This window comes from Pinus tabuliformis, chromosome 2_1 (genome assembly GCF_031772625.1).
Source record: "Pinus tabuliformis cultivar Carrire ecotype Pingquan chromosome 2_1, CPIR1, whole genome shotgun sequence".
Taxonomy (NCBI): Eukaryota; Viridiplantae; Streptophyta; class Pinopsida; order Pinales; family Pinaceae; genus Pinus; species Pinus tabuliformis.
In genome coordinates, this window is record NC_142299.1 from 109,922,416 (window position 1) to 109,934,156 (window position 11,741).

An 11,741-nucleotide genomic window follows, 5' to 3' on the forward strand; every position below is an offset into this window, starting at 1 on the left:
ACACCATTGACTATTCCAAATATAACTATAGGAATCTGGCTAGATTCTGAATCTGGAAGATGCATAACAAGAGATCCATGCCTAAAAAGATATAACAAACTCTCCTAAGTGGTATTCACCTACAACTTCCAATTTTCCTCTCTCTTCATCAGTTGCAGCATCGCTATTTTTCCTCACTGTAAAAGGGTTGAAATTGTTCTCTTCTCCAGGTATAAAATGTATTCACAAGACCTAACAATGGATATCCTAATTTTACCGACTCTATACCATCAACTGACTGCCTTGGATAGAAATCACTATGACCATCCTCATCAATCTCTGGTCACTCTAATGTTAGAGTTGAATCCCAGAATTTCTGCATCATTGTGCTTTTTGTGTCACTTGCAGCACAGCTTGAACCTCCCACCATGGCCATGGCTGCATGTGTTAGCTGTAAAACATCCAGACAGGCCAAAATGTATCCATCTTTATCAACAACTGGAAGATGTAAAAATTTCCCATCGTGCATGGTGTGCAATGCATCAACAATTGTTGTGTCAACAGTTGTACAGTCTGGATTTGGTGTCATCACCTTTTCAACGAGGGTTGATTCTGGATAAAGGTTGTGTGCAACAATCCGTGTAAGAAAATCCTTTGAAGTTAGAATTCCTTGAGGCTTATTCCCAGTTGTGACGATGACTGAACTAACTCGAAATTCATGCATCTTTACCCTACCCACCAAAGGCATATGTAGGTTGTATGGTGAGAATCACATTTTCTCCTTTCTTCATCTAACTTCTGTCTACTAGGATACACCCAAACTTCATCATAGTGCTTAGCAATGGATAAATGACTTTGCAAGTACCATTTCTCTGAAGCAGGCCACATACACTGAGGTTAACCGAAGTGCTCTGTGATTGTTTGAAGAGCGAAATGTTATGTGGTTGAGCTAGAACAAGTTCCTTGAAATAATCGTAAGACAGGCCGAGACTCTTGAAAATTTACAGTGAAGGATTCTCATCAGTCTATAGTCATCCTCTGATAGATTGAGCCCTATTACAAGCCAAAACTTCTGAAGTATCTTAGCTAGTAACCCGAGGCCCTGAAATTGAGCGAGATCCTCTAGATTGGAGTCGTGGGCACCTGTGATAGAGCGATTCAACCCTCAGGAAAAAACATATAGCAAATCGACGCCTTCTAGCCATTGTCTTGTTGCAAAGGTTTACAGTTACAGTGGCCTAAAATTAAATCAATTGTGCATTAAAAAAAAATTGGCCATTCTCTGTACATGGCTTGTAATTCTTCTTTGTATCCCTTTGCACAGGCTGCTTCGAGGCCCGCTCCAACACCAAGCCATGCAGGTAAAACAAATCTAGTTTGTGTCCATGCAAATATCCAAGGGAATTGCACGGAGCTGCCCAATCTCAGAAGACTTTTTCCTCCACGGCCATGTGATAGGGTAACTTTTAATTCCAAATTCTTTACAAGCAACTATAACATCTTCCGGTACTTTATATAATTCCCATGCAGCAGTGAAACGCCTTGCATCCTTTCCTGAATCAGAATAACCAACAATAACCTCCAACGGGATTCCATAAATAGGTCTTGTTCTCATAAGGGGCAAATTCAGCCTGTGGAAACGTCTTATCAGGAGAAAACTTTCATGCATGAATCTAATTCCCAAAACCATACTCAATAAATAGCCCTGCTACTTGCTGAGCAAACCTAGGTTCATCTAATATCCTATTGAAAATAGCTTCTGTTTCATGTGAAGGCAAAAGAAGAGCTAAATGTCGATCCAAATGTTCCCCAGCATTTTCAAGTCGCTTTATTGGAGCAGTAATTTTTACACGACCTGGATTTGCGCATCCAATTTCACCCGAAATATTTAAAAGCCTCACACAAGGAGTTCCATCAACTCTTATATGCATGGCCGTTTCAAGCTCTGGAACTGATTCTATGGAGCTATGTTGCACACCAGTAGCTACAGCCACATGAATGAAAATGGCGAAGCAGAAGAAATGGATCATCATTGTCGCGTGAAACCTTGAATTAATGGAGTATGTGAATTGTATCCCTCTCGCTCTGCAAAGCTGTCTGGAAAGGGAACTGAATTGAAATGGCACATGTGATTGACTTCCTTGAGATTCACATTTCTATACAGTAACTTCCGATTGATACTGTAAATAACTGTTGGCCTGTCTGATGCTGCAAAGAACATGTGCCAGTACCAAGACACCTAACGACCTAATGATGAGGATAAGCAGTTGAATTGATAGGTAAAGTTCAAGGAGTGACACATGATGTTGAAACATTAACAGATTTTATTTTTGTGCTACGAAAACTCCTAGACAGTTTCGTAGCGCATAAGAACCTTGAAATAGGTTTCGACATATGATGTTCATGTGAGCTATGAGACCAATGATAGACTAAGACAGAGAATTGACCTCTTTTGATAGACCAACAAGATTCTTAGCAAGACTCCTATTCAAAATCTTAGACTCTTAAAAAACATGAAAAGACCAGACCGAGACTGACACCAACCTTTGACAAATTAAAAAAATTGATGCTCAGAATTTGAAATATTTTTTCTTGAGTGATAACACTTTCCACAGAGGGCCACAAGGGAGCTTAGTCATTTTTCTAGCCCTGAATCACCCATTGTCTCTCTACACCAAGAGAACTTCTCAGAGCTCATAGAATTTGTCAATGCATCTGCAGTATTCTTCAAAGTGTCCACCTTTACCAGCAACACCTTTTTGTCTTCTATCATATCCCTCACAAAGTGATACTGAACATCAATGTGCTTTGTCTTTGAATGATATGCAGGGTTCTTTGCCAAGAAGATTGCACTTTGGCTATCATAGTCTATCCTTATAGCTCCCTATACGAACCCCATACTTGAACACAAACTTTGCAACCAAACTACTTCCTTGCTTGTGTAAGTGGCTGCCATGTATTCTGCCTTTGTAGTTGATAGTGCCACTATAGATTGTTTCTTACTCATCCAACTGATTGCACCTCCAAATAGGTTAAACACATACCCACTTGTAGATATTCTTTGATCTAGATCTCTAGCCGAGTCTGCATCAACAAAGCCATGAATATCCAACATTCTTTCCAATCCTGATCTTCCTTGGTAGCACAAACCATAATCACTAGTGCCATGCAAATACCTGAAAACCCGCTTCACTATTGTTCAATGCTCCTTCCCTGGTTTGACATAAACCTGCTTAATACTCCCATTGCATGTGCAATGTCTGGTCTATTACAGACCATTACATACATCAAGCTACCAACTACACTTGCATATGGAACACGGGACATGTCCTCTTCCTCTTCTTGTGTCTTGGGACACTGTTCAACAGATAACCTCACACCTACAAGAATAGGAACCTTCACCAGTTTACTATCCTGCATATTAAACCTCTTTAGTATTGTCTCGACATACTTCCTCTGGTTTAACCAAATCTTCCTCTTTGCCCGATCTCTTTTAATTTCCATGCCCAAAATATAGTTTGCAGCACCAAGATCTTTCATGTCGAATTTGGACAAAAATTGGGTCTTCAAAATCTGGATAATTTCTTTGTCATTTCCAACCAGCAACATATCATCCACATACAAGACCAAATAAATAACACGGTCACCAATTAATTTAAGATACACATAGTGATTGGCTTTGATTCTGGTGAAGCCAAGTCCCCGTATAAATGTATCAAATTTCTGATACCACATCCTTGGTGACTGTTTTAACCCATACAGAGACTTCTTTAACTTGCATACCCATTCTTTCTTACCCTTCACCACAAAGCCTTCAGGTTGCTTCATGTATATTTTCTCTTCCAAATCCCGATGAAGAAATGATGTCTTCACATCCATCTATTCTACCTCAAAATCAAAAGTAGTAGCAATAGATAAAAGTAATCTAATAGAAGTTATCTTGGCAACAAGAGGAAAAATATCACCAAAATTAATTCCCGGCACCTGGGAATAACCTTTTGCTACTAACTGAGCTTTGTATTTCTCCACCTTTCCTTCTGCATTTGTCTTCTTCTTGAACACTAATTGTCTGCCAACGGGTTTCCTTCCTACCAGCAACTCCACCAGATCCCAAGCCTCATTTTTGTGCAAAGATGCCATTTCATCAACCATGGCCTCTTTCTAGAGTTTGCCATCCTCTGAATCTACTGCTTCCTTCACAGTTCTGGGATCATCGTCAGTAATAGGTAAAGCAAAACTTGAATAGAAAGAAGATGGACTATACCTTTCTGGCTACCTTCTTTCTCGAACTAATCTTCTCACACCGGAGTTTGTGGCTCTTCATCTTCTGATTCCTCCACTGCCGTAGAGTTTGATTCTTCCTCCTTAGGTTTAAACTATATCTTCTCAGGTTCCTTTGGTTGGAATTCATGTTTAATAACATATTCTACCTCTCTGAACACCACATCTCGGCTATACATAACCTTCCATGTGACTGGGTTCCAAAGCTTATAACCCTTTAAACCATCCTTATACCCAATAAAGATGCACTTTTTAGATTTACTATCCAACTTGGTTCGTTTCTCCTTTGGAACATGTACATATGCATCACATCCAAATACCCTTAGATGTGAAAGAGAGGGTTTCTTACCAGTCCATACCTCTTGTGGAATCGTATCCTCCAATGCTGATGAAGGTGACCTATTGACCAGGTAACATGTAGTATCCACCGCCTCTACCTAGAATTCCTATCCTAACCCGGCACCACTAAGCATGCTTCTTGCCCTTTCCATCAATGTCTTATTCATTCTTTCTGCAACTCCATTTTGCTGAGGTGTATATGGAGTGGTATTCTATCGTGCTATACCAGACTTCTTACATAATTCTTCAAATTCCTTACTACAAAACTCTCCACCATTATCTGTCCCCAGCACCTTTATCTTCTTCTCTGTCTGATTTTCCACGAGAGCCTTAAATTCTTTAAATCTGTCAAAGGCTTTAGATTTATTCTTAAGGAAATATGTCCATGTACTCCTTGAGAAGTCATCTATAAATGATACATAGTACATAGACTTACCCAGTGATGGAACCTTCACAGGTCCAAACACATCACTATGCACAAGTTCTAATATCTGTTTTGTCCTCTTACTACTAGAGGGGAAACTCACCTGATTCTGTTTCCCATGTACACAATTTTCATAGAAATCAAAATCTAGAGAGCTGTTACTCATACCTTCTACCATACCTTTACCATGAAGTATTCGAAGGCCCTTCTCTCCAATATGTCCAAGCCTTTGATGCCACAACATGTTCTTCTCTCCAGAGACCACTAGATTTTCTGCTCCACTTTCAGGAACCATGGAACTATTGCACCCATCAATAACAGTCCTACCTTGTAGCTTGTACAGAGTTCCAATTCGAACTCCCTGCATCAATACCAGTGCTCCCCAAACCATTTTGCAAGTATCCTTCTCGAACACTATTTTTACACCTGCATCATCCAGCTTGCTTACAGAAATTAGATTTCTAGCCAATGCAGAAATATGCAGAACACTCGGAAATGTTCTAACCCTTCCACCTTGCAACTTCAACATTACTTTTCCATGACCAATGATTCCAGCCTTCCTATCATCCCCTAAGAAGACATCACCACCATCGTATTTCTCATACTCGCAGAACCACTCTCTATGGGGAGTGAAGTGAAAGGATGCACCTAAGTCAATTAACCATGCCTCATGATCTACATGTGTACTTGAAGAAGCCAAGTACACATCCCCACCTTCATCTGAGGTGGTTTTTGCCTCTATAGAAGGAGCATCATCAGATCCCTTTCCTTTGTCAGGAGCTTTAGATTTACATTCCCTTTTGTAGTGCCCTTCATTTCCACATTTCTAGCACACCACTTTTACAATTTTTCTTGGAGATTTAGATCTCCCTCTAGATTTAGATCTCCCACCCGATGACTTAGTTTTGTTTCTTTTCTGGGACTATCCTCGTACAGACAAGGCATCACCATTCGAGCTCTCCATATTTTTCCATCTCATCTCTTCTGTTAGCAAGGATGAGACTATTTCATCAAACCGCAAGGCAATTGTATTGCTACCTATTGCAATAACCAGACTATCCCACAAATATGGTAGAGAACACAACAAACTGATGCACTTATCTTCATCTGAAATTTTAATATCAGCAGATGCTAACTGACTTACCATAGTATTAAATGTAATTAGATGCCCTATCACTGAGTCTCCATCTTTCATCCTCAAGTTATACAGCTTGTTCTGCAGGAACAGTTTATTCACCAGAGACTTAGATTGGTACAAAGTCCCTAACTTGTCCCACAAAGCCTTCGCCGTAGCTTCCCCTGATACGTTCAGCAATATTGAATCTGAGACGCACAATTGTATTGTGTTCTTTGCCTTCCAATCCAACTTCTTCCATTCTTCATCGGACACTCCTGTTGGTTTAGTACCTGGATCTACCATGATCCACTGATCTTTATCCACCAACAAATCCTCCATCTTGAGTTTCCACAACTCAAAACTCTGACCATTAAATTTCTCGATCTTTATCTTTCCACTACTTGCCATCTTCTTTCACCACTAGAATTGATCTCGCAGATCTCCCACTGAACAAGGTCTACCATAAGTCAGAGTAAAACCCCTTAGCAACAAAGGCATCCCCTTGAAGCCAAAACTACTCTGATACCAAATGTAGGTTTTAACCCCATACATAAATTACCTGCATTCGAATTCTAAAAGACAAAAAAATAAGCAATGCAAGAGCATAATACATAAAACACATATACACAGAGATTTTCCTATTGGATCCCAAAATCAAGACTACCAGCTTGATTTTTCATTATGTTCCTTTCAATGTTATAATACATATTTATACATGCTGAAGCATCCATTACCATGGACCGAAAACCATCATGTCCAAAAACATGTGCGAAAATCATGCACAAAACTATAGGACCCCATAAAGTGGGGTTATGGGTATGCCTCAAACCCCCTGTGAACCCCCCCCCCGACCGCTACAGAATTAGCGCAAGGAAGGGAGGCTCCGCCCCCCCTCTAACCCCCTGGTTAACTATGTGGGCTAGTTGTGGAAAGAATATAACACAACTCAACAGTGATAACTTAGAATGAGCGAACGGTGAAGGAAATACAGGTGGCCAAGCAAGGAGGAGACTTGGTGGCAATTCCCGCCTGAGCTAAACTGAAGAAGACAATAATATATGAGGTTTTGTCCCTTGACATAGTTATGCAAGCATTGTACTCCAAGTTTGGCACCATTTACAGGGAATTCGTCCATCTCAATGGATGGCAGCAACGATGTACTAAAAGAGCATGCATCTTGATGAACATGCATGTTCCTATTGATGACATGAAAACATGGATGATGAAGTACAAGGGAGCCCTGCTTCACTTGCCTAAGACGATGAGGGCCAATGCAGTCAAGCTAAAAGCACATATTCAGACTTAGATCTGGAACTATGATTACCTCTCGCAGCTTATCACTAGCATACATGCTTCCCATGCACAAGTGTTCAAGAGTATGGATGTTGTGGTGCACACACATGTGATCCCATCACTTGGGACTCTCACCCAAGTGAAGACAAAGAAGAAGGTCCGACTAGAGCTTGACTCGTACTTCTCACATCGCCACCAACCCAGACTTGCCCATCAGTGAAGACATCGTGCACAAGTATGTTGTTGGTCCAGCCACATTGAAGACAATGATGCGCATGCTTTTAGATGAGTTGGACAGAGGAGCCCAAGTAGTGTACCTAGATGTTATGGAGGCAAGGGTCAGGTTTTAGACGGATGTCACTGCGGAACACAGAGACACCATCAAGGACTATAGATCATGGCATCAGTATGTTACTGTCGATCAACATGAAGATGTTGAGGAGTTGGACTTCCGTGGTTGTCTAAGTCAGAGTAATGTCTAGTTTGTCTTTCTTAATCTAGTTGTCTCACATGGGTACATGTGCATTGTAATGTAACGTCATGTCAAGTTTAAGTCAAGAGTCAATAGTTAGATGTAACAGTCATAAAGTAGGTGAAGAGTCATGAGAGTAGTTGAACTATCACAAAGGGGAATGTCAAGGGTCACCCCACCCTTTGCTATAAATAATCTGTCATAACTCATTGTATAGGCTTTTGGTCAGCCAAGATTCCGATAAGACTATCTTGGAGAGAGCTTGGATAGTATTGTAACGCACCTTGGCTTCTCCACTGCATGGAGCTAGTTCATCTCTTTGGAGGAGAAGGCGGATGTGGCTGTAATGTTCCATGGGTGGAGCTTCTAGTTTTACATGGATGTATTGAATGACTGGAACTTACACTTCTTAATAAAACAAAGCCAGCAATTTTTCATGCATATGTTGTTATTGTAGTTGGACTATTCTAGTTGCTGTAGAAATGTATGTTGTTTAACTTACGTAGTTGTGTATGAACTGTTTTGTATCTAGTTGTATGAATCTTGTTGCAGATGTGTTGTTGGTTTAACCATCACTTTGGATTATCAGCTGACTTTCTTTCCATCTTGTGATGCATCTTCACTCGTGTGTTCCCTTCCCATGTGAGTACTATTATAGGTTGCCAAGGGGCACACTCATCTCAACCCACATGTGTTAGAACCTCTCATGCACCTTCCTTGACTCACTGCAATGGTCACACCCTTGCTACCAACATAGTTATCTTACGGCCTCTGTGAAAAATCACAATCAAGGCATTGGTTTATGATCTACTGTTGGATCTCCTACACCAAATGGTCTGAGGTATAATTGGGACTTCTTACCAAGGAGATCCCCTTGACATGTTGGCGCATCTAATACCATCAACATGTCCTAATCACCTGGAGTGGAAATACCTGAAAGTTGCTTGATTGATTATATGTTTAGTGACATTTCAGTGAGTGCTCTTTGCTCCTAGACTTCCATAACTTTATAATTTTTTGAGTTCGTATAAGTTCTCTTAATAATTAAAAGTGGTTGATTGACCAATTCATCGGTTCAGGATGCTTTGTGGGCCCTCACTTAGGAGTGTCAAGGCTTCTTCTAGAAGGTGTAGGATCAGTGATGCTAGTGACTTTCAATCAATAGCATCGAACACATGAGAGATTGATCCTCCATTATGGGCTATAGTTTGATAGGGTAGACCTAGTGTAAGTCATGATTTCAAGAGGAACATTCCAGTCCTTTCTAGAGTTCTCTTCCAGTCAGAAGAAAAAGTTGAGGTTGAAGAGATTCCTGAGTCCCCTGTGACTCCTTCACCTCTTCCTCCCAATTATCCAAACATTCTATTATAAGTTGGGACCCCAACTCATAGGACTTCAAGCCCTAGATTTTATCATCCTTTTCCTTCAATGGCCACTATTGGGAGCACGAATCTGACTATAAGTGATACTAGTGAGCATACTGCTCTTTCAATACAAGGAGGAGGTACTATTGCTATATCTACTATCACTCCTACTACTACAATATTTGGCTCTACCTCCATTCCATCTATGAGTGGGGGTACCCAAGCTTTTACTTCCCACACTGGTTCCTTCCCCTTTGGGATGCCTTCTAGTGCAATTCCCTCGGTTCCTTTAACCATCCCATCCGCTATTTCCACAACTTTGACTTCTATGGCTATTGGTTGAGCCTCTTTTCAGGGTTTTCCTTTTGGAAGTGGTCATATACTTCATTCTAACCCTTCTTTATGATCTCTTTCTTTCTTTTCTCAATGTCAAAGTTATAATCCTTTTCAAGGATGGACTAACCCTAATTTTAGTGGTTTAGGAATCGGGAATCAGTTTTCTTTTGTTCAATAGGGGAACATGATGTACTCCTCTATAAGTACCTTTTAGGGTTATTCTCCCTTTGCCAATGTGTGGAAACCTTACCAAGGGCTCTCCTCTCATTTTAATTCTTCTCTTGGGGGAAATATTCATGGTTATGGTAACTTTACAGTAGGAGTTGGTCAAACTCCATTTTTTTTTGGACCACAAGGTTTTCCTTACGGTTCAGTTTCTTCTACAAACAATCCTTGGCAGCTTTTGTTGGGTGTGACTTTTATGCCTATTTTCTATGCTTTCTTTCCGCTGTTTTGATCCTATTTTCCTCTAGGCCCATGAAAATTCACATGTTAATCACCATTTTTGTCATTTATACAACCTATTCCAGTGTCATGTTATTTTCCATGTTTTGTTGAATAATACGATACTATATTCCTTTTTGTGGCTAATTGGGGTGAGCATTGGAGGAGTATTTTGGAAGCACTTCTCCTTTCAGGTGTTTCTTGTGGGAACAAGGTTAAACACCCTGCGCTGATCGGATTCAAAGCAGGCTAGAACAATTTGTTGTTACACCCTATACGTTGTTACAAGTTGTTGTTACACATTGAATGCTCATACAGGATGTTGTTACACCACATGATGATATAAAGGACTGTTGTTACTCCAAGGGTGTTGTCGCCAGTGATTGTCGTTACACCCTGCACTACTATTCAACTGCAGGATGATGTTGCATCAGCACTGGCAAAGTCGTGGGTACTATTCCATACAACAACTATTGGGTGTTATGAATTGTTTACTTTAGAAGCAACAGACACAAGTGGTTGCAATGTTTACCAATGTATCTGAGAAGTATTTTTATTTAGAAATAGGTTATAACTACTTCTATTTTATGATCAACATGAGAATTGTGAGATTATCATGATTGAACTATTCCTAATTTCGAGCATGTAATAATTATAAAATAAACTTGATTTACCATGTACAAGGATGGCATATAGAAAGGCACTGTTACTCTGATCTTGCAACTCTAAATTATTTTTAATATTAAAATTAGTACGATGTTGTTGTTACTGCTCTTCATCTAATTCATTAACTAATCTCATGTTATTCCTATGCCCCTGATAGGGAGGAAGGGCCCTCCTCTTTAGTAGGAACTGGAATGGTAGAAGTAGTGTACATTACTGTTTCTTTTATTTTTGTATGGTTTTCTATTGTTGCTGTATAAATTGTGAAATACATCCGCTTCAATTCCATATTATATTAGGCTGTTACACTTGTTTGATTAAACATAATGATAGTAACTAGCTGGTGTACTCATTAGTTTACTGTGTGGTGCATCCTTACTCTGGTAATTGTGAAGTTTGATTTCAATTTTGTGGATTGTTTTAACTTCTACATGAATGATTTCATTTCCACAATTGATTCAACAACATATTTTATTGTTCTTTCTATTTTTTCATTCTTGGTTGTAGTATATTGGCATAGACATTATGAACTCCATTGAAACAACAAGACCTACCCTGGGTTGACTATTAAATGTTGCAATCTCGATCAATTAGGATTGATTAAAATAGCACCACATTTGGTGTCGTTGCCGAGGATGGAAGTTGGCGATATAGTCAGCCAAGTTGTTTGTTTGATGATAAAGTGTTCCTCATCCACAATCGTTGGGTGGTAAGACGAGAGGTAAGAACCCACACATCTCTCTAACACACCTAGGTGGGCTCACTGTTTTGATCACTAGCGAACTTACGGCATGGAATTTTGGTGTTTTGTTTAGCATGTCTTCAACTATTTAGTTGTTGGGCAGTAAGACGAGAGGTAAGAACCTGCACATCGCTCTAACATACCTGAGTGGGTTCACCATTGTTAAAGAGTAAGACACTTAGGGTGTGAATCAATACACATAGGGTCCATGTGTGCAATTGTAGGAATTATAGAAATACCCAAATTATCCCCACTCTAATTAGTCACAAGAAAAAACGGTCGTAAAA

General features: G+C 39.9%; 1 protein-coding gene across 1 annotated transcript; it reads right to left on the minus strand.

The window, feature by feature from the left end:
- Positions 1–322: 322 nt before the first annotated feature.
- On the minus strand, positions 323–703 carry LOC149199032 (CBS domain-containing protein CBSCBSPB3-like). The gene has a single exon (XM_089400434.1). The coding sequence runs from the start codon at positions 701–703 to the stop codon at positions 323–325; it is 381 nt and encodes a 126-aa protein (XP_089256560.1).
- Positions 704–11,741: the final 11,038 nt, after the last annotated feature.